The 18,639-nt window shown below is 44.0% G+C and overlaps 1 protein-coding gene across 2 annotated transcripts; it reads left to right on the top strand.

Annotated features, from left to right (window-relative positions):
- The first annotated feature begins 492 nt into the window (after nucleotides 1-492).
- On the top strand, nucleotides 493-18,633 carry COQ5 (coenzyme Q5, methyltransferase). 2 transcript variants are annotated; one of them, XM_028527884.2, is made up of 7 exons: nucleotides 495-730; nucleotides 4,752-4,901; nucleotides 7,634-7,855; nucleotides 14,378-14,484; nucleotides 15,300-15,388; nucleotides 15,985-16,096; nucleotides 16,178-18,633. In XM_028527884.2, the coding sequence occupies exons 1-7, from the start codon at nucleotides 529-531 to the stop codon at nucleotides 16,277-16,279; spliced, it is 984 nt and encodes a 327-aa protein (XP_028383685.1). In that variant the 5' UTR covers nucleotides 495-528; the 3' UTR covers nucleotides 16,280-18,633. The 2 variants fall into 2 exon arrangements, with proteins under 2 accessions (XP_035869851.1, XP_028383685.1); XM_036013958.1 differs by lacking the exon at nucleotides 16,178-18,633 and having other exon boundaries at nucleotides 493-730; nucleotides 15,300-15,464; nucleotides 15,985-16,099.
- The last annotated feature ends 6 nt before the right edge of the window (nucleotides 18,634-18,639 follow it).

Below are 18,639 nucleotides of genomic sequence, written 5' to 3'. Positions count from 1 at the left end.
TTAAGAATGGTCTGTGATTCCTTGCGTCAGAATCACCCGAAAACTTTGGTCAAACAAAGATTCCCAGAATCCGTTATCACATTTACTGATTCAACATCTCTGGTATTTGGGGCCTGGTAATCTGCATTTTAAAGATCAAACCAGGTTAGTCTTATGCACACCACAGGTGGCGAAAATTAACCTGTAATCTTAGCCTTTTACCACTCTTGGCCTCAGTCCCCTTCCCCGCTCCCCTATCCCCGTTCTTCACCGTTTTCGTTATCTTGCAAGTTGGTACTGGTACTACTACTGGTTAGCAAGATTCACAGACATGGCCGCTGAGAGGCGAGTGGAGGCTCTCTCTAAGGTCCACTCACTCCTGATGAATTCTGTGTTCAATTTGGGAAGACTCCGGGTTCCAGAGACCGTGCATAGATCCTTAATATCAGGTTTCAGGACGCGTTCGGCTAATGTCTCCGGCCGGCCTCCGTCGGCCGTCTAATGACACAACGTGACGTACTGTCTGGCGGCTGTCTCCCGACTGTCAAGATGGCGGCCCCCAGGAGTTGCGCTCTATGGGGCAACTGCGGCCGTGGGTGGTCGCGGTTGATGCGGAGCTGCGGGCTACCCGGGCTACGTAGCTCCTGGCCCGGGAGCCCGCTGGGTGCGCGGCTCTTGTCCCAAGAGAAGCGGGCATCGGAAACGCACTTCGGGTTTGAGACTGTGTCGGAGGAAGAGAAGGGGGGCAAAGGTGAAAGGGGCGAGTGGGCGGATGGTGGGATCTGATCGTCTGCGATCTAGTTTCTTCTGCCCAACTAAGGGTTAACTTACCATCCTGTTACGTTAGCTCCGGTGCTGTAGCTTGTGCATTCCTGACATCCAAGGAGTCCCCTCCAGCCTGACCGTGTGAGTGCAGAGCTTAGACACCTCCTCTTATTAAGCAGAGCAATTATCATGAATCCCATCAGTTTAGTGTTCATAATGTGCCAGGCGCCGTGCAGACATTTCCAATTTTTATTTCAACGTCTTGATGGTGGGTATTGTTCTCCCAATGTTACACATGAGGAAATTGAAATTTAAAAGTTAAGCAAGAACTTGTCCAATTTAACACAGTAAGTGGTGGAACCAGTAAACCAGTATTCTGATCCAGTTTGGTCTGACTACAGAGATCACGTTCTTTACCTCTTGTTAGAAGGATAGGTCTTTTTGTTTGTTGTTGTTTTTTTTTTCCAATTGATTTGGGAGAGAAAGAAACATCGATTTGTTTTTCCACTTAGGCGTTCATTCGTTGATTTTTGTATGTGCTCTGACCCGGGATGAACCCACAACCCTGGTGTTTGGGAAGGATGCTCTAACCGTGTCCTACACGATCAGGGCAGGAAAAGCCATTTTTTTCTAGAAAGGGAAAAGGAAAGTATCTTCTCTGTACCTCAGCTTCCAATTTGCCAACTAGGAATAATGGTAACCTTTTTCTTAGAGTTCTTGTGAGGATTAGATTACTTAATACATTAAAATTTAAAGTGTTTTGAACAATGCCTGACACTTTGTAATTGTTCAGTAAATATTAGATATTATTGAGAAGCTTCTTTGAGCCCAGCACTGTGCCACAGACATGGAAAAGAAAAAGAACAGTTTTTTTTAAACGAATGACTTTTTTAAAAGATTTTATTTATTTATTTTTAGAGAGGGAAGGGAGGGAGAAAGAGAGAGAGAGAAACATCAATGTGCGGTTGCTGGGGGCTGTGGCCTGCAACCCAGGCATGTGCCCTGACTGGGAATCAAACCTGCAACACTTTGGTTCGCAGCTCGCACTCAATCCACCGAGCTACGCCAGCCAGGGCGAAAAAGAACAGTTTTAAAACTCCAAATATACCATTTATAATGGGGAAGGTATTATGTCCATTTTACCGATGGATAATGTGAGACTCTGAGAGGTTCCTTTGCTTAACCTATGGCCACCCAGGAAATAAGAAAAAGAGTCTACAGTATAATTTCCCATCCTCTTAAAGATTACTACAGTGTATTACCTCTCACCTCAACCATACTAAATGTAACTCCACTGTAACTCTTTGAATATTGAATTTAAATGTATTTCACTGTGAATCCCTAGAAGGCTAGGACAGTGGGTCATTCATGTTTATTTCTTCAGTGCCTGATGCACATTAGGAGTTTTATAACTGCTCGTAGAGTGATAATAAGTGGAGCCAAGTAAAACAATGGTGAGTATTTATTGAGAGCCTAAAACCTTTAAAATATTTTATATTAATTCTTATAAATACAACCCAGTGAAATAGGAACTATTAGCCTGGTTTTATAGCTGAATAAAATGTCAAAACAGATATTAAGTCACTTGCCCAAGATTGCTAGTAAGCTGTAGAGCTGACATTTGAATCAGGTGGTTTGCTTCCAAAATATTAATAATGCCCAACCACTGTATTTTGCTTTACAGTATCTAAACATTGCACACAGTGACAAGCCGGGGGACAAGTTGCCCGCTGAGCTAAATACAACTTCCAGATTTAAGACCCAAGATTGAAGTACAGGCAGAGTCTTCCCTTTACAAAGTGACGCAGGATGGTAAAAATAACCAGGCAAGCTGAAATCCTGCACAGTGATTTCAATAATCAACTGGAAAATTTTTAATTATTCCACGACCTTTAAAAATTATTGAACATCAAGAACTCTGAATGTCAGTTATAAATGTATAGGGAAATGAAAAAAAATAGCAAAGTTAATACTTCTTTAGTACACTAATTATAAATTAGGCTTAATTTAATATTTTTAAGATTTTAACTTCATTCATGTATTTAGAATTTTCTAATTTAAGTTTAAATCCTTAAATTAAAGTTCCAGTTAAAAATTAGAAACATTGAAAATTAATTTGTTGTATTCCTTTGCAAAAAAATTTACCAAGAGTGTCTGAACAGTGTTTACGACCTTCTCATCCTATAGTTTACAATAGGGAGTCAGCATCTTCTCTATGCATTCACAAATTGTCATACTCCTTTCTAAGTTTTCACTTTCTAATATTGTATACTTTCATGTTTATTGTCATGAAATATCTCCAAGAATTCCTTTAATGTGAAATTTTTTGCTGGCATCATTTCATGTGTGACATCTTCACCATTTTCATCACCATCACATCCTCATTTATGTCCGTAAGTTCATCTCACAGTTCTGGCTGCGTATCTACTTTCTCAAGTGGCAGCAGTATCCGCATTCCCACGGTCAGCCATTTCCCCTGTAACTCCATTGACATTCCATTTAAATTTCACTTCCAGCATCATCACTCTTCATGTCCTCACTGCATTCTCACTTTTGTTGGCCAGTTTCCTCTTAGTTATCCAGTCTTGTAAAATGCCATGTTTACAGCAGAGATAAGGAGGTAACAAAACTGCATGCTTTGCTGTCTGTGGGTGAACTGAAAAACTGGCATATAGTGAGTGACCTGCCATTTACGAACTGCAAGAAGTGACATGACTGGTTATTGATCAGGATGTATATCTGTTATTTACATAGTAACTTGTCAACTGAAGAAACACTAGTGAAGTTTATACTTTATGCAATTACAGTTAATATCCCATTGTATTTGAATGATATTTGGGGGGACTGGTGTTATTTAACTAAACTACAGTAACTAAAATTCACGCATATTGGAACCATGTGAAGCTAGGGGTGCTTATACTCAGTAGGTTGAGCCTTAGTGCCCCTCAACTCCCCAAAAGATGTCCAAAAGGAAAAAGCAAACCTGGAGATCCCAGAGTTGAGAATAGGCATTCAAGATCAAGTTAAAGGGGAGCTCCAGGGTCGGCTGACTCATCAGAGGGCAGTAGTGTTTGGGGTTTACGCAGCACATTTTATCTGAGGAACTCAAAGCATCTCCCCTTCACTACCTGATTCGGCCTGAGGGCAGGGAGGGAGGGGGCTGCCACTGATTTTCTCATCTTATGAGCAGAGAAACTGAGGTGCAAAGAACTTAAATGTAGGCTGTGCCTTAAACTTTCTTAAATAGTAAATTCCTTCTCTTTCTCGCTAGCCCAGATTCCACATTCTGCCTTGATCCTATGATGATTCATGAGGACCCTCTACAGTGTAACTTGTCCCTGATTCACATCTTGCTATTCACCTGCCCACCATATTGTACCTGAGGCTTTTCTCAGTGACACAGGCAGAGGTGAGCTGAGGCCTTCCCATCCATTAGTCATATGTTTTTCTAATGGATTTTATTGCCTTTTATTATAATAATCATTAGAAAAACTTCCACCACCACCCCCCATCCTCTAAGAAACAGAAACTTATTTAGTACCAAGTTTGTACATGGCATGATTATGAAGTAATGACTCTAAGCCCTGGCCAGGTAGCAACGTTGGTGAGGGTGTCATCCTAATACGCCAAGGTTGCAGGTTTGATCCCCAGTCAGGGCACACAGAAGAAGCAATGAATGCATAAATAGGTGGAACAACAAATCAATGTTTCTCTTTCTCTCTCACCCCTTCCTCTCTTTCTGAAATCAGTTTTTTTAAAGTAATGGTCCTATAGATAACTAAGACAGTAGAAAGGTTGATTTCTTACATGAAGTAATATAAACTTTTTTTAAAAGATGCAATATTAAGGTGTAGATTTGGGCATTAAGCATATGGCTTGAGTTTACCATTGAAAGACAGGCAATTTCAGGGGTGGGGGTGGGGAGAAGCTTCCTTCTCTTTCACTTAGGAATTTCACCAAGTGAATCTTGTCAGTAACATAATTGTGTTCTATTTCTCTCATGGCAGTCTATCAGGTGTTTGAAAGTGTGGCCAAGAACTATGATGTGATGAATGATATGATGAGCCTTGGTATCCATCGTATTTGGAAGGATTTGCTACTCTGGAAAATGCACCCGTTTCCTGGGACCCAGCTCCTCGATGTTGCTGGAGGCACAGGTAATGACCACGTTCATATCCTCAGGTACCATTGAGCACCTTTTACAGAAATTAGTGTCTCTCATTGGGATGAGCTGCCCCACCTGCCATTAGCCTGAAGATGGTAGCTGAAAATCAATACGCTTCTCAGAAAGGGTTTCTCTTCCCTTTCTAACTGAATGTCAGCCAGAAGCACAGAATATCAGCTTTGTGCCTGTCACTTGTCTAAAATGCACAGAATTATAAAATAAAAAGACCAGTTTTTTGCTCGAGTGACATTTCATGAAAATGACTTTTGCCTTTTGTTTAACCTTTGACCCATCTTCTTTCTTGGAGGGATGCCTCCTTTTTTACCTGGTGCGCACTAGACATTTGGGGAGAAACATGTCACGCGCTTCTCAAATGCATCTTAGTGATATTACATGGTTAGTGTACTTGTTAAATTACTTTAGAATAGTGTATAATATGATGCAATAATGTGATTATACCAGCAGAATCAGGTATAATAAATTATAGTAGAATAACCTCCATGTTTGAAATGAATGTGAGGCCTTTGTTGGTGTGGTCCACTCCCCAAATGGAATCTTAGAAAGCAAGTAAAAAATCTTGCTCAGTAGAGAACAGTTTAGCAGAATCTTATCAAAATCTAAAATACTTATCGTCTAAAAAAAAACCCAACCCAAAAAACTTGCCCTGACTGGTATGGCTCTGTTGGTTGGGTGTCATTCTGTAAAGCAAAGGGTCACCAGTTTGATTCCCAGTCAGGGCACATGCCTGTGTTATGGGTCAGGTCCCCAGTAGGGGGCACGTGAGAGGCAACCACACATTGATGTTTCTCTCCCTCTCTTTCTCCTTCCCTTCCCCTCTCTCTAAAAATAGATAAGTAAACTCTTTTTTTTTAAATAATTTTTTAAAGATTTTATTTATTTTATTTTTAGAGAGGGAAGGGAGGGAGAGAGAGAGAGGGAGAGAGAGAGAGATGGAGAAACATCAATGTGCGGTTGCTGGGGGTTATGGCCTGCAACCCAGGAATGTACCCTGGCTGGGAATCGAACCTGGGACACTTTGGTTCCCAGCCCATGCTCAATCCACTGAGCTACGCCAGCCAGGGCTAGTAAACTCTTTTTTAAAAATGTAATTAAAAGGTATTCCTATATATTTAAAAAGACATTTTAAAAAGATATAGGTATAAATATGCTCACTGCATTATTTTTAGTAATACTAAAAAATTAGAACTAACCTAGTTACCCATCAATAAAGAAATGGCTTTAAATTAAGACATATCCATTTTATGAAATATGTAGCTATTTAAGAGAATGAAAAGTAGGAACACCTATAAACACTAATGAAAAATCTCAAAGATATTAAATGGGGAAAAAAGAAAGTCATATAACAATGTATAATATGACCCCCATTTATATTTTTAAGTTGTTTCATATAAGTACATATAAATGTATTTAAATACATAAGAAAGTGACTGGAGAATACCAAATTGTATGGAGAGACTGGAAAAACGTAAGGACACATTTCTTTTTTTTTTAAGACATTATGTATTTATTTCTAGAGAGAAGGGAAGACAGGGAGAAAGAGGGAGAGAAACTTTGATGCGTGAGAGCTACATCAACCAACTGTTTCTCATGCACCCCGAGCTGGGGACCTGGCCCATAACCCAGGCATGTGCCCCGACTTGGAACCAAACCAGTGACCCCCCAGTTCATAGGCCAGCACTGCATCCACTGAGCCACACCAGCCAGGGCAAGGATGCATTTCTTGCAAATAGTGTAAGAAAAACAAAGACAAGGAAACACAATTGGAAGAAAGGAAATGTGATTCTGAAAAGCACTGACTTGGCCTGAATGGTATAGTATTTGCCTGGTCACAATAATTTGTTACCAATCTTGGCAGAGTGAAAGTACACAGGATGGAAGGTTTAAGGGAGTCAAGAGATACCATCTGTAGTTGATAGGATAAGAAATAAAAACATTGACTAGTGTGTTACTCGAGGTTACAAAGGTATCTATGAGAAGTGATATGAATGTATGGAGAAGATAGAGGCAAGACGAGACGGGGGCAGGATGTCATTATAAATTTGGTAAGTAAAGAAATAGTTATGACTTATAGAAGGAAGAGCCGAAGGAGTTGGGCCGGATGGTCTCTGGGGAACTGAACTGGGGCTGAGAAATGATGGGGGAGAGAGTTGTCGCTTGTAACTATACCTTCATGTTACTTTCATAAAAATTATTAGAAAAAGACTAGAAGGCTACGCACTAAGCTTTTAGTACTTGTTATATATGGGGAAAGTATGGACAGAGAATGTGACTTTCATGTTTTATTCTATATGTTGAGATAGTATTTTTTAAAAATATTTTATGTATTTCTTTTTAGAGAGAGGGGAATGGAGGGAGAAAGAAGGGAGAGAAACATCAGAGTGTGTTTGCCTCTCACACACCCCCTACTTGGGGACCTGACTGTCAACCCAGACACGTGCCCTGACTGGGAATCGAACCAGAGACCCCTTGGTTCGAAAGCTGGCACTCAATCCACTGAGCCACACCAGCCAGGGCAAGATATTGAGTCTTTAAGTTTTTGAAAGAATCCTAGAAGTTAAAAAAATAACAGCTACTATGGAGATGAGTACAAACTTCACTTTCATACACTCCACAACTTCTCTACCTTTGTCACCCCCTTTGGATTTAGGAAACACTGGGTTCTTGTTGATGTTTACGTTTTTTATCATTCCCCCTTTGGCACAGGTGACATTGCATTCCGGTTCCTTAATTACGTTCAGGCACAGCATCGGGGAAGGCAGAAGAGGCAGTTAAGGGCCCGGCAAAACCTATCCTGGGAAGAAATCGCCCGACAGTACCAGAATGAAGAGGATTCCTTGGGCGGCTCCCACGTCATGGTCTGTGACATCAACAAGGAGATGCTGAAGGTTGGGAAGCAGAAAGCCCAGGCTCAAGGATACAAAACTGGCAAGTCCTGCAGCGAGTAGATGCAGAGAAGTGTTGGTGTGTTCACCGAATGAGATGGCATATGGGGAGCGTTGAAGTGCTTTATTTTCCTGCTTTTAAAAACTTAGATAGGAGTTGAAGATAATTTGCGAGGGTGAATCTACTTTGTGTGGTTTACAGACATTATTTCAGCAACCCAGAGAATTAGATTGTCAGCCCAGCGTGACAGGTGATATGACCAAAGCCCCAAAGAGATTATGTATCTTACTCAAGTAACGTGACTTAAATAGTACATCTCAGCTCCTGGACCCTGAGACAGAAGTTTTGCTTTCATTTTCTAGCACCCCACCCCCACCCCAGCGGCCCCAAACGTCCTATTCCTGAGCAGCTCCATTGCCCTGCCAGGACTAGGGCGGTTTGATTGACGTGAAAGCTGAGCAGGTGTGCGGCCCTTAAAGAAGGGGCGTGCCCTGCAGCCTTGGGAGTGTAGTTAGCTGACAGCCCCCAGCTCTTAGCACCTGCAGGTTCTGCCTCAGCTTTCCAGCCAGGCTTTCCTGGCAGCGCCCAGCTGATGGCTGAGCAGTAAGAGGCTGCCAGGGCCTGGGCAGTTCCCGGGAGGGTCTCTAGAGCAGCCTTGGCTCCAGAGCCCCCTGTCGGGTAGGCTGAGGCTTTATCTGATCCGCACCAAGGTCTGCCAGGTTTCCCCACTCAGTCTTGCTCCCGCTTTCGTCTGTCCTCCCCAGGTGCCCCCAGCCCCAAAACAAAACAACCCTTTGCACTCCACCCAAGCACCAGTTTCCCAGAAGGCCCAACTGATACACTTGAAGAAACACCTGTAAACAGTACAGCAGGCCCTAGAACAACATTTTTTGTTAACATCGTTTTGTTAAAACATTGATGAGGGGAAAAAAATTTTGATTCCTGGCCAGACCCACCATCTGTGTGGAGTCGCCATGTTTCCCCGTGTCTGCGTGGGTTTTCTCTGGGTACCCCAGTTCCCTCCCACAGCCCAAAGCTGTGCACGTGAGCTGTGCTGGCCTGTGTGAATGGCCCCAGTCCAAGTGGGGTGAGTGTGCCCTGTGGTGGAGGGGCGTCCCATTCACCTTTTGACCTGAGTTGCTGGGCGAGACTGCAGCCACCTGCAGCCTTGAACTGGAATAATCGGGGTGGAAAATCATTATCTGCTTTGTTTTTATTAATCTTTCTTAAATGTATCTAGAGGCTCACATTGATTTCGATGTTTAATATTAGAAGGGTTTTGAGTCTTATTTTAGAAGTTGGGTGATATTTTTGTGACCAGAAAGGTGCTGTAGGAACAACGCTTGTGTATGTCCGTGAGCCTGTGGTGAACTTGTTGCATGATCCATCGTTTCACTTAAAGTCGTAGTTTCCCAGAACCTATCTCCGATATTAAGTGAGTACTTACTGTACTCCGAAACCGCAGCAATCTTGACAGCAGATAGGAGAGTGACTGCGCATCTCCCGGGAAGCCTCTGCAACCACAAATGGACAGCCTGTGGTCTAGCTTAAAGATGCACGTTTTGGAAGCATTTATCTCAGTCGGTTGAGAAAAGAAAAAAAAAGATGTACATTTTACATTTGGCTGTTTGTTTTAATATTTTTGAAAAATGTTTTGATTTTAGAGAGAGAGAAGAATGGAAAGAGAGAAACATCAATTTGCTGTTCCACTTATTGATGCATTCATTGGTTGCTTGTATGTGCCCTGACCAGGGATTGAACCTGCAGCCGTGGTGTATTGGGATGATGCTCTAACCAGTTGAGCTACCTGGCCAGGGCTTAGTATTTATTTATTTATTTATTTATTACTTATATAGAGTCTAGAGAAAGAGAGGAAGGCAGGAGGAGAGAGAGATATTGATTTGTTGTTTCTCTTACTTACGCATTCATTGGTTGATTCTTGAATATGCCCTGACTGGGGATAGAACCCGAAACCTTGGCCTATGCTCAGACCAACTCAGCTACCTGGCCAGGGCCTGTTTGCTTTAATATTTTGAAGTACTACTTCCCCTGCCCCCATTTTTTCAAGTGGAAGTAATGGTCCTGGCAGCTGCCCCGTGTTTACCCAGCTTTGCAGAGCCCCAGCTCTGCCCTCTCCCATGCTGCCCAGGCCCCGCAGGCGGCCATTATGAGAGGCCCCGGCATGCAACAAAGAGTGCAACAAAGAAAACAAAGTGCCTCAGGTCGGCATCAGCACTGCCCTCCTTCCCTCCCCCACCAGGAGTGTCTGTGGGTATCCTAGCTCCATTCTCTTTCTTCCTCCGCCCACTTGGAGAGCAGCTGCCCACACCGAGGGCAGCCCGCTTGGCCCCCAAGATGAAGGGCTCTTTTGTGTGCGACCAGAAGGCAGACGGCCACTAGTGTTTGCAGACAAAGGCGCTATGTTTCCTCACTCCTACTGAAAAACGTGTTTCCTTCTCTCTGGTACTCAGCCATAAAGAATGGCGAACAGAGTTAGAAATGATAAGTGATGTTTGGTCTCTGGAATCATCCCTCCCGTAGCCTAGCTTGCCCTTCCCCTTCGGGCTCTCCTCACTGCAAATGCAAATCCACCTGCGTGGGAACCAGTACATGTCAGATGGTCCAGCTGTCTTTCTCTTTCCTCCTCGCTGTATCAATCTTCAGTAATAATGCCTTTGCAAAGAAACACCGTGCAGAAATAGTTGCAGCTAAGTAGGAGGATCCTAGAAATTATTTAATAAATGTAGAGTTAGTGAGTAAAGACATTTCTACATGTAGCATTGTTATGGGGGTGTGGTTTTACATTTATGTGTAGCACTTCCTCCCCAAATGGAAGCTCTGACGTCAGTAGCTTTAGATTGTTTGATGGGTTCAAAAAGGAATACGTTTGAGAGAAATTTTGGATTTCTAAATTCAAAATTTTGGAAAAATATGAATAAAGTAAATGTTATCCATAATTCCAACATCTAGAGATACTCTTCAATATTTTATTTTATTTTTTAAAAGATTTTTCAAATTCTATTTTTAGAGAGAGGGGAAGGGAGAAAGAGAGGGAGAGACACATCAATGTGTGGTTGCCTCTCACGTGCACCCCCACTGGGGACCTGGCCCACGACCCAGGCACGTGCCCTGATGGGAATCAAACCAGCAACCCTTTGGTTTGCAGCCCACACTCAATCCACTGAGCTACACCAGCCAGGTCTTCATTTTTTTAATGCATATCTTTCCTATCTTTTTTCTAATCATTTCCTTTTTGTGAAATTGAGAACACCAGGTATATAGAATTTAGTATTCTGCCTTAATTCATCATTATGTGATTTTTCTGTATCATTAAAATTTTCTTAAAATCATTATTTTTTATGAAATTTACCCAGATGGAAGTTTCATGAATCATATAACCAATTTACATAACCAACAACCAATTGATTGAATATAGCAACAACATTGTGACATCCTTGTTTGTATATTTTTACATGCATTCATTAGGTTTTTTTTTTTTTTTTTTTACTGACTATATAACCTTGGACGAGTGTTTAAACTCTCTGGATCTGAATCTGTGAAATAGAGAAAATAATAATCACTTCATAGGAGATGGTACTATAGAATAGTTGTTAAAATATAGGCTTTGCCCTGGCTGGTGTGGTTCAGTATAGCCTGTGAACCAAAGGGTCACGGGTTCAATTCCCAGTCAGTGCACATTCCTGGGTTGCAGGAAAGGTAATGTCCGTAGTAGGTGGTGCATGAGAGGCAACCACACATTGATGTTTCTCCTCCTTTCTTTCTTCCTCCCTTCCATTCTCTCTAAAAATAAATAAATAGATAAAATATTTAAAAAGAGAGAGAGAGAGCCCTGGCTGGTGTAGCTCAGTGGATGGGGCACAGGCTGCGAACCAAAGGGTCGCCAGTTAGATTCCCAGTCGGGGCACATGCCTGGGTTGCAGGCAGGTCCCTGGTAGGGGCCACGTGAGAGGCAACACACATCGATGTTTCTCTCCCTCTCTTTTTCCCTCCCTTCCCCCTCTCTAAAACTAAATAAATAAAATCTTTTAAAAAGAGAGAGAGAAAAACATAGGCTCTGAGATAAAACTACCTGAGTTCCAAACCATCTGTGTGACCTTGGACAAGCTACTTTAACCTTTTTGAGACTAAATTTTGCTCCCCTGAAACATGAGGATGATAGTAACAGCTGTCTCATGGAGTTGGTGTGAGGATATGATAAAATAACATATGTACACTAGTCCCCTCTTATCTGTGGAGGATATGTACCAAGACCCTCAGTGGATGTCTGAAACCTTGGATAGCACCGAACTCTATATGTACATGCTGTGCTTTTTCCTATATAGACATGCCTATGACAAAGTTTAACTGACAAACTAGGCACTGTGAGAGATCAACAGTAACTAATAGTAAAATAATTATAATAATATAGTGTAATAGAAGTTATGTGAAGGTGGTCTCTCAAACTTTCTTACTGTTCTGTGATCGCCCTTCGTCTTGTGACATGAGATGACACAGTGCAAACCGCCTCCTGACTGTGTGTGACCGCCCCTCACTTGCAGTGAGTGGTTTGGCGTCATGCGTTTGAGGACACCCCTTGCCGAGGTCTTCCTGGAGGCCCAGTGCTTTCTGGTGCGACGGGTCACCATCAGTTGGAACATGTTTTCTGTTCATATCATCCACCCCACAAATGTAGTGCCTTTTCCATCTTAACTGAGTACTTATCATCCGCGGGGACTGTAACTGTTGCAGTTTGAGGTGCAACAGCAAAACCAGAATTTTTTTTTAAGATTTCACTTATTTATCTTTAGAGAGAGGGGAGGGAGAAAGAGAGGGAGAAAAACATCAACTTGCCTCTTGCACGCCCCCCACTGGGGACCTGGCCCACAACCCAGGCATGTGATCTGACTGGGAATCGAACCTGTGACCTTTTCGTTCTGACGCTCAATCCGCTGAGCCACACCAGCCAGGGCAAATTTCTGTTCTTCACAATCTTACCAATAGGAGATCTGTTCTTACTGTGGATCTTAGCCACCTCAGCATATGACTTTTCTTTCATTTCCTTATTGAGTGTACAACTTTTCCCTTTTCCCTTAAAAGAAGTGCTTTATGGCTCCTCTTTGGCATGTCCAAATGGCAGTCACCACTACTCCAGCACTCTGAGGCCGTTATTAAGTAAAGCAAGGCCTGCTTGAACACGAGTGGGACAACCTTCCCAACAACTGAGGGGCTGATGGGGCGTAGCATGTACAGTGTGGAGATCCTGGACAAAGGGATGATTCACGTCACGGGCAGGACAGAGCAGGACAGTATGAGACACACCAAGATTTCCTCACATTCCTTGCTTGGCACAGCAAGCGATTTAAAATGTGTGGATTGTTTATTTCTGGAATTTTCCATGTCATGTTTTTGGACCACAGTTGACCACATATGACTGAAACCACAGACAGTGGAACCTTGGACAAGGGGGCGCTGCTGTAAAGTGGGAACGCAGACCCTGCCGTCAAAGGGTCCTGTAAGCAGTAGCTGTGATGTCATCAGTGGCGTCCTCCTAAAAGTCAAAACAGCTGGGTCCAAGGGTAGGCTTATTTGTAAAGTTCTTGTTAAAGACTGCTAGTTTGCTTTCCAGAAAGGTTCTTTTCATGGGCCTTCCTCTACAGAACCTTCCTTCTAAGTCGTATATTATGTATCATTCGCTGCAAATTAAATAATGTTAAAGCTGAATCAGGGTCCGTAGAGGATATAGCCACTCTGATGTGGGGCTTCCTTAGGTTTTTTCTGAATACGTGACCGTACTTGCAGTCTAGACACTTTGCTTCTCTCCGACTCCAATAGAACCAGTGTAACGATGCTATATTCTGTACTTAGAGTGCGTCCAATGGCCCTCTAAAGTAGGTACTATTGTTAACTCCATTTTACAAATGAGGACACTGAGGCAGGGTAGTTTTTTTCATGGTTATACAGATAATGAATGGTAAAGCTGGAATTAGAACCCAGGAGGTCTGACCCCAGGATCTGGGCACCTGACCACAGTGCAATACAAAACACTTAGTTGAATACACCCTGCTCGAAGGTGGGCATAGCTAAGCAAGCATCAGGTTTCACTCAGAGCCTTGGGTGAAGGACCTCCCTTAAACTTCAAGGACACCAGCTTCAAGTCCTCGGGATTGGGGGTCACCCATGAAGACAGTGGCCAGGAATCCAAGGGAGAAGGCAGGTCTGTGTTTTCTGACACCACCTCTGATACCCAATGTGTGATGTGTGCCTGTCACCAAACGGTTCTCCAGTTCTCCTACACCAGCTGGGCGTCTGAGAGTCCAGTTCAGTTCTGACACGTAACTGCCCAAAGTCAGCATCAGCTTCCACAGGTTCTCGGGCTCAGCTCCCCAAGACTGCCCCCAGTTTAGAAGCCAGCTGCCACCGGGGTGTCCAGGCTGACCAACAACTCCTGCCTGGCTGACTGCAGGTCCAGGGGTGCCCCATGCGCCTCTCCTCGGGTTTGGCAGTTTGCTCGGTGTGCAAGAGGCAGCTTCCCTGACGGAGATGAGAACGAGTTTTCTCTTTCAGGACTCGCTTGGGTATTGGGAGATGCTGAAGAACTGCCCTTTGATGACGACAAGTTTGACGTTTACACCATTGCCTTTGGGATCCGGAACGTAACACACGTCGACCGGGTACGAATGGCTGCACCTCAGGATGTTGGTTCTCCCGGAGTGGCTCCACGGAGAACAAAAGAAGATGGAGAGATTTTTTTCTGGGTTCGGCCCTTGAACGGAATGACCGTTTCAGAGTCAGGGGCCTCAGTCCTTTAGGTTGCCAATATTCCTAGTCCCGAAATTGGTAAGGACCAGAGAGCAGATCCCCATAGAAGCCTTAGTTGCTTGGGTTGGTATTTAAATCTCTGAGACTGTCAGTCTTGCTTAGATATTTCATCAGTTTCCTCTCACTCAAAAAGCCATCTGACCCTGTGAGTTCACAGAAGCTCGGGGGCATTCCTGAGGTTGACCCAGAAAAAGGCACTCAAACATTGTTTTGGCAGGAGGCAGCTAGTCGATTTATGGTTTTCTACAGAGAAAAGGGGATGTCTGGCTCTTCGTCTGGCTCTTAATCTGATGCAACTTTTATTTCTACTTTAATATTCTGTGCACAGCACTTGAAGACAATGTTCAAAGCATCAGTTTCATTTGTGTAATACGGGCTCCGGGTACCTGATTCTCCTGCTCCAGCTGGGATATCCTTTCCAGCGGTCTTTAGTGGGGTTTCGTGACCTGTCCTGTGTCTGTAGCCACAGTTTATTATGTCTTTACTTTTTTTCCAACATTTTATTTTTATTTATTTTTGGAGAGAGGGGAAGGGAGGGAGAAAGAGAGGGAGAGGTGTGGTTGCCCCTCACATGGCCCCCGCTGGGGACAGAAGCTGCAGCTGCCTCGGCCTCACGGAGCTGAGTGGGTCTGCTGAGGAACGTTCTTTTGTGCCTTTTCTCACTCAGGCCCTGCAGGAAGCCCATCGGGTCCTGAAACCAGGAGGACGGTTTCTCTGCCTGGAGTTTAGCCAAGTCAACAATCCCCTTGTGTCCAGGTTGGCATTGTTAACAGGGCTTGATTCTCCTCGTTCAGCCAAGGATTCCCGTCCCCGCATGGATAGAAAGTGGCCAGTAAGCAGTAAGCACGAACCTCATAGTTCATTCGCAGACTCCCCGAGGGGTAGCACCACCTCAGATGGCAGCCCCTGCTGAAGAACGTCGTCCAGGCCAGGAGAGCCTCAAACCAGCGACCCGAGGCTGCAGCCTGTCCACAGGTTTTGTTTGATGCCTGGCATTTTAAAAAGTTGACTTAGATGTCCATATTTAAAAATCAGAAGTCTACATAAAAATCTGAATTTCCAGCTTCACTTGAGAAATCAGGTACTAGGGCAACCCTGAGTAAGCCATATTCCCGCGTGGCCGTGGCCAGAGCTGAGTAGTGAGTACCCCTTCTCCACTTTTCTGGCGCTTCCTAACCGTGCCTGTGACCACATCCTCACCACTCCCTGCTGCTCCTGCACCTGGCTCACTTCACTTGTTTTAGGTACTTGCTTGACCCCATAGGCATTAGAGTTTATGACCCCAGGCTTAGACCTTCTTGCTTCTTACCACGGGGCATGTTCTAACCTTCATCTTTGGCCCTTTCGTTTAGGCTTTATGATCTCTACAGCTTCCAGGTCATTCCTGTCCTGGGAGAAGTGATCGCAGGAGACTGGAAGTCCTACCAGTACCTTGTGGAGAGTATTCGACGGTTCCCGTGTCAGGTATAACACTTCTGTAGCTTCCGACCAAGGCCCCAAAGCCGAGTCCCAGTGACCCTTGCCGTGTCTCCCTTTGTGTTGTAGGAGGAGTTCAAGGAGATGATAGAAGATGCAGGCTTTCAGAAGGTGACGTATGAAAGTCTAACGTCGGGCATCGTGGCCATTCATTCTGGCTTCAAACTCTAACCCCTGTCCAGTCCCGGAGCGGGAACCACTCACAGCCTGTCGGGAGGCTGCAGCGGAAGGAGAATCCGGCTGGTGAGACCAGCAACAGAACGTCCCCTCCTAAGGATACGTGCCTTGGACTCGTTTCTGATACGACCAATCTCCCAAAGTGGAAGAAACAAATTGCTGTCACTTTATTTCACCTTTTGTCAGGAACCGCTTCAGGCCTTCTCCCTGGGGTCTTATTGTGTCTGTATTTTTTTGCCCAGTTCCTGCTATTTTTTCCCCAGCTGTGCAGTGTGTGGTGTGGGTGAAACCAGCGCTAAGGCGGTTTTGAAGCGTGTTTGTAGTTTCTCTGCTGGTGCTGACTCCCAGAGGGACAATGAATCATTGGGATCTAATGATTTGAACTGGAAACCTTCCGAACTGTACCCGAGTCAACCTTGCACCCTAGGACTGGTTGAAGGCCAAGAGCCAAGGCCCATCAGAGGGCTAACGATCGCAGCCAGAATCATGTGTTGAACCACTAAATGAGTTTACAGTTTGTTTGGTATTTGTGATTTATTTCTTCTTGAGGGAAATGCATTTGTCGTCACTCACTCAGTGCTCTTCTTTCTACCAAAGCCACTGTTGTGCCCTCCTCCATGCCTGTCGTGAAGAAAGCAACTCAACAGCTCCTTGAAAGAATAACTGTACCAGCAGACTCCCGAGTTTAAGTCTCATATAAAGAGCTTCTTTGTCAGAACACATTTGAAGAAAGGCTTTTACAGCAAAAAAGTTTGAAAACTATTTAGCCTAACCTCCTCCAGTCCTCGGGCTCTTATATGCTTAATACAGTAATTGGTGTTAAAATGAGGCATGTTTTGAATGTGGATAGAGCTTAAGGTTTTTGTGGGGCCTTGCTAAGTATGAACTTGCAGAAGCCAACCAGTTGCCTGGCAGTGTGTTCATTGTAGATTAGCTTAGGACAGAGCTATTTGAAAAGGCTCCTGGTATGCCGTCTCTTTTCCCAGCACAGTAGGGTCATTTATGTACCTTCACTCGTAAGATCTTGCCCTGTCCCTGGTGAGCGTTCAGATACAGGGATCTATATGCAACTGTCTGAAAGACAGCAACCAGGAGCATTTAATACAATGCTAAACCTTAGAAAGACTTCAGCTTACTTTTTTTTTTTCCCAGCTAGCTGGAGCCTATGGGCCTCTGACATGAACAAGGAGCAGGCACTGGAAGGAACTTTGTAAACCATCAACCCAGTTTTATCTTCACAGCAATGTGGTTTCCTCACATTTGAATCAAAAAATAAATTAAAAGCTGCCACTTCCTGGCAGTAGATAAGGGCCTAATCAAGTCAGAACCCCCAATGTCCAGCTGCTGGTATTTACATGAGCAGATTGAAAATGTTCCCGGTCCTAAAATAGCTCAACTTCACTAGGACTCCTAAAACCCCAAGTACCAGTGAAGGAAAACAATCTTCCAAAGATGTTACAGACCCACTGCTGCTCTTAGATGGAGTATCACCTATCAATCAACTCTACCACCCCTTCTAGGTAGCAGTAACCTGGCTGCTCAGAAATCCTAGTTGTAGCTCACAAGGCCAAGAGCTAAAACAAAAATCCGTACTTCGTGGAAATACTGAGCATACGGTAACTGGGAAGCAGGCCCTCTCACAACTTCCCAAGATGGCTGTGGACTGTTTCAGCCTCTGGAGTATTTCCTTTCTACCTGTGAGACAAGTCTGCCGTACTTGTCTTAAAAGACTTGTCTTCCTAAAATTGATAGCAGGAAACCTTTAATGAAGACTACTTAACCAGCTTTAATTGGGTCTTTTAGTGACAGCCTCAATTCACATTTGTTAATTGGGTTTCTGACTGCAGCCACAGCACAGCACAGCAGGCTCACACATTTCAATTCCTGCAAAGACTTCCTAAGAATCACGTGGAGGGCTGCTGCTCATCTCTCCGTTTAAAACCACCTTTCCTCTTTTGGGGCCTGGCAAGGGACTGCCATTTCAGTGTTATTTCCATTCCACGGCCATAGAGAGCTAATCTAAAGGAGTTCTAAAACACATTCATCACCACGACCACTTGAGGCCTAACGCCCAGAACATTCTACAGCAACATCTTTTAATGAGCACTTAAGGACAACCGCATTGACCAGGTTAGGTGTAAGTCTTAATCCAGAAATTTCTGCCATGCACTTCTGAGTCTTCTTCTGCCATTCATGACAGTTGCAGATGGGTTGAGAATGACAGACTTAAGAGTACTGAGGTGAGTGTACCATATCCCCCAGAAGCTTACTTCAGGGACTCACCCCCACTAACCTAACTGGCTATGGACCACCTTCAGCAACCTGAGATTAGTTGAACAAATTGTAACTAACAC

This window comes from Phyllostomus discolor, chromosome 13 (assembly GCF_004126475.2).
Source record: "Phyllostomus discolor isolate MPI-MPIP mPhyDis1 chromosome 13, mPhyDis1.pri.v3, whole genome shotgun sequence".
Classification (NCBI taxonomy): Eukaryota; Metazoa; Chordata; class Mammalia; order Chiroptera; family Phyllostomidae; genus Phyllostomus; species Phyllostomus discolor.
Note: the sequence above shows the minus strand (reverse complement) of the source record. Positions and strands in the feature narration are given on the sequence as shown.

Excerpts from the sequence above, each read along its gene's own strand:
- COQ5 (XM_028527884.2), top strand. The coding sequence starts at position 529 with ATGGCGGCCCCCAGGAGTTGCGCTCTATGGGGCAACTGCGGCCGTGGG. Across the intron at positions 7,856-14,377 it reads GGCTCAAGGATACAAAACTG|GACTCGCTTGGGTATTGGGA; the intron begins GCAAGTCCTGCA and ends TTTCTCTTTCAG. Across the intron at positions 14,485-15,299 it reads ACGTAACACACGTCGACCGG|GCCCTGCAGGAAGCCCATCG; the intron begins GTACGAATGGCT and ends TTTCTCACTCAG.